General features: G+C 37.8%; 1 protein-coding gene across 1 annotated transcript; it reads left to right on the top strand.

The window, feature by feature from the left end:
* The first annotated feature begins 513 nt into the window (after positions 1-513).
* On the top strand, positions 514-1,449 carry LOC109569383 (olfactory receptor 5W2-like). The gene has a single exon (XM_019974730.2). It carries the CDS (start codon positions 520-522, stop codon positions 1,447-1,449), a length of 930 nt encoding a protein of 309 aa, XP_019830289.2. The 5' UTR covers positions 514-519.
* The last annotated feature ends 7,603 nt before the right edge of the window (positions 1,450-9,052 follow it).

Genomic DNA, 9,052 nt, shown 5'->3' with positions numbered 1-9,052 from the left:
AATTAAATAAAATTCTCTGAAACCAATCATGCTTTTTTGAGAAGCATAAAAATTGTTATCGTTCTTTGTATCTAGGTGACTATTTTCAGCCCTCATAAATGCTCAGTCCTGTATCTTATGGCCTGGTCTCTCTAACACTGGTGTCTCTTCCAGGTTTTTCTCAAGAGGTAAAGAGTCAAATTTCTCTAAATCTGCTCCCTGGGATGAAGAAACTAACACTCAGAGAAGAGCTTATAGAAAGTAAAAAAAAAAAAAAAAAAAAAAACCTCATGAATGACATCTAGATTTACATCCAATTTCTCAAAGGTCTTTCTCAGAGACTTTTTTATTATTGCAGAATAGAGAGCCATGCCTCTTTAAAGAGTGGGTGCATGACTGAATAATTTTCTAAGTATAAAAATATACTTACAAGAAAAATATTCTGTATTTTGACATTTTGTAGATGCTGAAAAGTGTCGCACATGCAAGTATCATTTTCTTGATCATTTTCTCCAAAAGTTTACACAAGAACAAAGAAGAATGGACACAGGGAATTGCTCCTCCTTAACTGAATTCATTTTCTTGGGAATTACTGATAACACCAAGACCAAAGTTATTCTATTTACCATGTTCCTCCTTGTTTATCTCATTACTCTTCTGGCAAATCTTGGAATGATCACCCTGATTAGGATGGATCCGCAGCTGCACACACCCATGTACTTTTTCCTCAGCCACCTCTCCTTCTGTGACCTCAGCATTTCCACAGCAGTTGGCCCCAAGATGCTGGTGGATCTATTGGCTAAGAACAAATCAATTCCCTTCTATGGCTGTGCCCTGCAATTATTGGTGCTCTATACCTTTATAGATTGCGAGTGTCTCCTGCTGGCAGTGATGGCTTATGACCGGTACAAGGCCATCAGCAGCCCCTTGCTCTATGCAGTCAGCATGTCCAGTGGGGTGTGCTCCCTGCTCATGGCTGGGGTTTACCTGGTGAGTATAGCAGAGACGTTGATACACATGACATTAGCATTCCGCTTATGTTTCTGTGGGTCAAATGAGATTAATCACTTTTTTTGTGATGTTGCTCCTCTTCTATTGCTATCTTGCTCAGATACACAGGTCAATGAGTTACTGATATTTACTGCTTTTGGCTTCATTGAACTGAGTACAATTTCAGGAGTTCTTGTCTCTTACTGTTATATTATCCTATCAGTCTTGAAGATCCACTCTGCCAAAGCGGGGTTCAAAGCTTTCTCTACCTGCATCTCTCACCTAACTTCTGTGGCAATTTTCCAGGGAACAATGCTCTTCATGTATTTCAGGTCAAGTTCTTCCTACTCGCTAGATGAAGACAAAATGACCTCTTTGTTTTACACCCTTGTGATTCCCATGTTAAACCCTCTGATTTATAGCCTAAGGAACAAGGATGTGAAACAAACTCTGAAAAAATTGAAGGATAAATGGTTTTAAAATTGTATATTTTATGTACATACACACATACACATCCATGCATATATGCTGATTGTTGACTTATTAAAATTAAATGGGAGGTTACATGAGAAACATAATTTCTATTTGAAGTATATTTCTATTTCCCCCACCTGTCATGCTTCTTTATATTTCCAGAATTTGTATGTGGTATTAGTTTCTGGGAAAAACTTTTCTGACTTTTTCAATATGTTAATTTTCAAGCAATATTTAAATTACACTAAAATATGTAGTGCATTTTGTTCATTGATCTTTGAGCTTTTCAGTTCTTTATGTACTACAATACATCCTGTAGCTTAAATACTACTAAATATAAGCTGGTATTAATAATGTATTAACTAAACAGTCAAGTAATTCATAATAAGCCTGAAATTCATCATGAGATAACACATAGTGGTCTATTATTCAAAAGTAAAAATATCTAAAACTAGTCTAAAGGAAAGTTATCTTTGGATATTCGGAAAAGGATTCAATTTGGGAGATGAAAAAATAGCAGGCAGAGGATCTGACAGTTACTCAGATTTTGAAGTGTACGAGTCCATGCCTGTTAGAAGTTATATTGGCTACAACATGGAAGAATCATGAGGGGCATATGCTAAGTGGAATAATCCATACAGAGGAAGACAAGTACTGCACGGTCTCACAAACACATAGAATCCAACTGGTCAAGCACATAGGAATAGAGAGTAGATCAGCTGTTGCTATCGGCTGAAAGGTGGGAGCAATGGGTGATGTTGATCAAAGTTTACAAACTTTCTGTTACTTGATGAATAAGTTCTGAGGGTCTAATGTGCACTGTAACTCTAGTTAACAATTGTGTATTGTAAGACTGAAATTTGCTGAGAGAGTAGTTCTTAAAGGTGTTCTTGGTAGGCACACTCAAAATGATAGCTATGTAAATTGATGAATGTGTTAACTAACTTTTTGTAGTAATTATCTCACAATGTACACATATATTAAATCTTCTTGCCCTATATCATAAGCATGTTATTTGTCAATTTTATCTGAATACAGTTTAAAAAAAAAGCATAAAAGAAGTTAAGGGACAGTGGACAGAATCATGGTAAAGTACATAATTGTGCTTCATTATTAGCTATCGATTCTTCTGTGACTCTCTGCACACCAATTTCCTTCCCATTTTCCTTACTCTTAGCTCTGATTAAATACCCCTCTTTGTCTCTTTGTGGTTTACAAAAAACCACCTATGTAAAAGATTGCTTTATATCACCCTGTTTATCAGAGTTCTTTGCTAAAGACTGAGCATTGCATTATATAAACAAAGCACTACATGTTGTCTGGAAGATCAAATAAACAAATATATAATAAACTAAAAATAGAAGACAACACTTTTTCACTACTAATTATATGTCATTAGTACAAAATTAAATGAGGGTTTGATAAGTAGCTTAAAAATGTATATCAGAATATGGTTAACATATTGAACACATATACACATGTTTGTTTGGAAGGTCCATAAAATAGTTTTAAACATTAGGATAATATACTCTAAAGACATGCTTATTAATTTCACTAGAAAGAATAAGCTCTAAGTTCTTGCTATTTGACTATTTCATCTGCTTCTGATCTGGTTTCCTGAAGGCTAAAGCACTAAATTAGTTTGTTGAGAAAGCTAGGATGTGACCATGTATTTAAAATACCATAATGTACTGAAAGAGACATATTTATCCATTGCAATTATACAATTAAAAGCCTCTGATGGTCTTCAATTTTCTTGTTGCCATTGTAAAATGACGTTATGTGACAATATTTCAGAATGGAAAAATAAAGCCTACATAATTCCTCTGTTGTTCAGGGTGGTATTTGTAAAGCACTATGCCATGTTAAGAAAAATTCTCATAGTGAAAAAATTAGGATGATTCTTGCATAATAGAAAAGACTTAAATATGTGTACTCCTGGCATACTTCATCAATTCACTTAGACTTCTTTTGACTTGTTGTATCCACTCCAGTACTATTTCCTGGAAAATCCCATGGACAGAGGAGCCTGGTAGGCTATAGTCCATGGGGTCCCAAAGAGTCGGGCACGACTGAGTGACTGAACTGAACTGAACTGATGAGCAGCAAAATGGCAGCAAATATAGTCAGAAATATAGTTAAAATAGGGTGTCAGTGGACTACTATTAATTCAGAGATTAATAAACATGGATCTAATTAATCCATCCTCATATATATAATCAGTTTTATGTCACCATCTAAAGGCTAATTCAACATAAATACTAGCCCATTATATTGTATCTTGTGGGGAATATATAAATAGAAGAAAATTTTAAGCCCATTAAATGGAATTCCAAAAATAGAACTGACTGATTCAGTTAATTGTAGGCTTCCTCTCCTCAAATTGAAAAAACTAATGAGAAATTATGGAAATTTTTTAAAAATAATTTCTAACTCAGATAGGAATATGGGCAAAATGATTCTTCTTTCTTGAGAGTAATCTGTGAAAAAAAGGGAACAATACATCAAAAACTTTATTCTAGCTTGTAAATTTCAGTATTCTTCATTCTTTACCATTATAATGTCTTCACATCACTTTATCCTCATACATGCAACAATGGCTCATGGAAAATATCATTGTTCAATTGCAATTTATCAATGATATGTGTAATGTTTTAATATTACAGTCAAATTCCTATATCTTGACCTCTTTCTTCATACTTGCCACTGAAATACTTTAGCATAAACATGGCAATCACCAACTCAATGGCATGAGTTTGAGCAAGCTCTGGGAGTTGGGGAGGGACAAGAAAGTCTGGCGTGTTGCAGTCCATGGGGTCGCCAAGAGTCAGACACGACTGAGAGACTGAACTGAACTAAATCATGGCAAAGCAATGTTAGATTTGGTAAATGTCTAATGCAGAGGACAGACTCATACTTGTTACAGGCTGTACAAGTATACTCGTTATAAATAGAAAAGCAGTAATGTTCAACACACCGGTAGGTAGGAGGATCTGGGTTAAAGCTGCTGCTGCTGCTAAGTCGCTTCAGCCGTGTCCGACTCTGTGTGACCCCATAGAGGGCAGCCCACCAGGCTCCTCTGTCCCTGGGATTCTCCAGGCAAGAACACTGGAGTGGGTTGCCATTTCCTTCTCCAATGCATGAAAGTGAAGTTGTTCAGTCATGTTTGACTCTTCGCGACCCCATAGACCCCACAGACTGCAGCCTACCAGGCTCCTCCATCCATGGGATTTTCCAGGCAAGTTACTGGAGTGGGCTGCCATTGCCTTCTCTGGGTTAAAGCTAGAGGCAGAAATCTTTAACCACCATGGATGTCTTTCTCTTTAGTTAGAACCATGCTATAAACCAGGCAGGAACACCACTCTAAATACTCACTCTTGCTTTATACCCCTCAGATCACCCTGTGTAGAAGAGGGGTTTAAGCTATATTACCTCTAAGGCTCTTTTCAGGTGGTATGATCTGCCTCTATAAAATATGGCTTTATTGTGGTATAAATCCATCCATATGAGTGGAAAGAATATAAAGAAAAAACAGAAAGAGTCACTTCACATTCAGTCAAAGAATTGACCTGAACATATGGGCCGGGTATCTCAGTTGGTAAAGAATCCGCTTGCAGTGCAGGAGACCCCAGTTCAATTCCTGGGTCGGGAAGATGCCCTGGAGTAGAGATAGGCTACCCACTCCAGTATTCTAGGGCTTCCCTTGTGTCTCAGCTGGTAAAGAATCGGCCTGAAATGAGGGAGACCTGGGTTTGATCCCTGGGTTGGGAAGATCCCTTGGAGAAGGGAAAGGCTACCCACTCTAGTATTCTGCCTGGAGAATTCCATGGACTGTATAGTACATGGGGTTGCAAAGAGTTGGACATGACTGAGTGACTTTCACTCACTCACTCGACCTGAAATGTCAGTTACATGAAGCCATTAAGACAGTGTGAGTTTTAGGAGGCCAAAAACTTTAAAAACAGCTGTTTTACATGCCCTGTTACCCAAGTTCAACATCTCATGGACTCCTTATAAGTAACAGGCAGGAAGGCTAGGGATCCCCAAGCAGAGAAAATAGAATGCAAGTGGCAGGTGTTTGTTTGTTTTGTTTGTTCCCTCTCTGTACAAAATTAAAAGAAGGTTTGTTTTAAATTCTGTGTTGTCAGGAAGACCCCTGGTTCAGCCTGGACTTAACTTTTCTCAAACCTTGAACTGATAATGGCTCATAAATCCCTATGTCTTACTCATGGGAATATTCTCTTAAGCTGTGCTAATGAAACTATGTAATAGCCTGGAAATCTTCCTTTCTTTAAGGTTCACGTCAATTGTTTTATGGCCGGGGATGACTCGCCTTGTGCCCCGGGCTGTCTCAAAACTGCATGTTGTGGGAGAGGGGCCTGATACAACTCTCTCAGTTTTGAGGTGATTCTGCAACAGATATATAACTCCTTGCTAAACGCTAGCAAGGGGGTCACTCTTTCTGCCCCCTTCTGATGTCAGAGCTTGCTCTATCCCTTTATACTTTAATAAAACTTTATTACACAAAAACTTCAAGTGATCAAGCCTCCTCTCTGACTCCAGATCAAAATCCTTTCCTCTGGAGGTCATGAATTCTGGAGTAGCTCCTGGCTTGAGGCTGCAAACTTTCACTTATAGAAGCGGATAGATATCCGACTTTATTAGTGCTGAAGTAAATGGAAGTGAAATAAAATGTTAAGAGCTGTGTTGACATTTACCAAATGGCAAAAGTACTTATTTACACACCAAATAGTAAACAAGAATCCACTATTGTTGAGGACGTGAAACAAGCATGGTTTTATGCACTGACAGTAGATTGAGATTTGACGCTGCACCCGGTAAAATTATATGTCTGAGTCTCCTGCTGCTGAGTCGCTTCAGTCGTGTCCGACGCTGTGCGACCCCATAGACGGCAGCCCACCAGGCTCCCCCGTCCCTGGGATTCTCCAGGCAAGAGCGCTGGAGTGGGTTGCCATTTCCTTCTCCAATGCATGAAAGTGAAAAGTGAAAGTGAAGTCGTTCAGTCGTGTCCAACCCTCAGCGACTCCATGGACTGCAGCCCACCAGGCTCCTCCGCCCATGGGATTTTCCTGGAGAGAACTGGAGTGGGGTGCCATTGCCTGAGTCTCCTATAGCTGAACAAATAAATGTCCTAAGACCAAAAATATTATTCCTAGAAGTATGTCCAAGCATATAGAATGAATATGCACCCAAAAGACATTCATAGAAATGTTCACCATTGTATTAATTACAGTAGTGTAACATCAAAAGCAACTCATTTCTTTTAATACATTAGATCAAGACCTGACATACTTTTCTGAAAGTATTTAATAATGTATATTTTAGGTTTGTAGACCATAAAATCTTGGTACATCTAAACTGTTTTGTCCTCTATCACAAAAGCAGCCATCCGTAATACATGAATGAATGGTGTATCACAGCTCCAATAAAACTTAACAGGTCGAGTTCACTGACTCCTGCTTTAGATTAGACAAATGACTTTATGATAAGTTTGTATGCTGGAAAAGTACACAGCAATGAGAATGAATAACTACATCCTCATACAAGAGCATGGGAAAACTTCACAAACATAATCTTGAGTGAAAAAAGTCAGACATAAGAGTGTAAAATCTGTATGATTTCACTACTATGTACCTTAAAAATTTAAAAAGAATACATTTGAATCAGTTCTAATGACGTGGATGAAACTGGAGCCTATTATACAGAATGAAGTAAGCCAGAAAGAAAAACACCAATACAGTATACTAATGCATATATATGGAATTTAGAAATATGGTAACGATAACCCTGTATACGAGACAGCAAAAGAGACACTGATGTGTAGAACAGTCTTTTGGACTCTGTGGGAAAGGGCAAGGGTGGGATGATTTGGGAAAATGGCATTGAAACACATATAATATCATATATGAAACGAGTCGCCAGTCCAGGTTCGATGCACGATACTAGATGCTTGGGGCTGGTGCACTGGGATGACCCAGAGGGATGGTACTGGGAGGGAGGAGGGAGGGGGGTTCAGGATGGGGAGCACGTGTATACCTGTGGCAGATTCATGTTGATATATGGCAAAACCAATACAATATTGTAAAGTTAAAAAATAAAATAAAATATAAAAAAATAAATAAAAATAAACAAACTCACATATCATATGGAAAATCAATTTCTGATGGATGTAGAGACAGTTTCTGAGAATCTAATAATTTTTTTTTTTTGATTTGGTTCTGGGTGCAGGAATCTTTCCATTTTTGAAAGATTTTTTGCAATCTTCATTTTTAGATGGAAATTTTTTCTGTATGTATATTATACTTTAAAATCACTGTCTTTATTTTTTTCCATGAGATTATAAAAATATTAATATTTTTAAGTCTAAAATTTTCTTATATAAAATGATTATTCATATAGACTTATGAAATTGATGTAGAGTGTAAGTGTCAGAGTATCTCAGTACATTATTAATCTTTATATCACTGAAAGCGCTGCCTTGCTTGTAGAACAGCTCTGCGTTCGTCCACCCGCTGACTCTCCTGGCCACTCTCACAGCAGCAGGGAGCTCAAATGTACTTTAATACCAGACCATGCAATGAGCTCTCTGTCATACTACTCGAGGTTTGAGGAACTGACCATTATATTAAAAAAAAAAGATCACCTTTGGGTAGTATTTGCCGACATAAAATTGTTTTCGTGTCAGCAGAGGCACCAGGAAAAACCTAATCACTTTTTTTTCCTCACTTGTATCTGAAGCATACATTTTCTCCTTAGTTTTTTGATTACTTAAAATCTCCATTTTTAATGAAGCACCAACCCCATTGGGAGATATTTTAGGTTACCCACCTTGCAATTTATAATGTAGCTGCCCAAACTCAGGTTTAAATTGTTATGTGGGGGAAGATAGAAATGATGTTAGTCCACATGTTTTTGAGGAGCAGGCCTGTCAAAAAATTAACACTTGCTTCTGGCTGAACAAAATGTAACCCAAGGGATTTTTGCATCCCTAAAGATAGGGATGTACCTGAGGGAAAAATTAATGTGGATAGGAGTAGAATTAGGGGATTGAGAACAATTTTACATACACCATATGTGTAACAGAGAAGTAATGGTAGCAAAACGCTTTTGAAACATAATCAGTTTCTTGATTGTGTGTGTGTGTGTGCACATGTGTGTGTGTGTGTGTGTGTGTGTGCATGCTCAGTCATGTCTGACTCTTTGCAACCCCTGGATTGTAGCCTGCCAGGCTCCTCTGTCCATGGAATTTTCCAGGCAAGAATACTGGAGTGGGGTGCCATTTCCTCCTCTGGGGATCTTACTGACCCAGGTATCGAGCATCTGTCTTCTGAGTCTCCTGCATTGGTAGTTGGATTATCCACCACTGAGCTACCTGGGAGCCCTTCTTAATTTTAGTGGGGAATTATTAGCAATCATATTGTGGTTTGAGATTTGCCTCAATGATGTCTCCACAGGTTACAGGTGACATTTTAGTGTTGAGCTCCTCATAGGCAAGAATGACAATGACATATATAAAGGCATTTTAAAAAATTGAGAATCACTTTTACAAAATTATACATGTACTACATTTATGAATTTTAGCATAAAT

This window comes from Bos indicus, chromosome 15, assembly GCF_029378745.1.
Source record: "Bos indicus isolate NIAB-ARS_2022 breed Sahiwal x Tharparkar chromosome 15, NIAB-ARS_B.indTharparkar_mat_pri_1.0, whole genome shotgun sequence".
Taxonomy (NCBI): domain Eukaryota; kingdom Metazoa; phylum Chordata; class Mammalia; order Artiodactyla; family Bovidae; genus Bos; species Bos indicus.
This window is presented reverse-complemented; position numbering and strand designations above follow the sequence as displayed.

Coding starts and splice junctions, on each gene's coding strand:
- LOC109569383 (XM_019974730.2), top strand. CDS start 520: ATGGACACAGGGAATTGCTCCTCCTTAACTGAATTCATTTTCTTGGGA.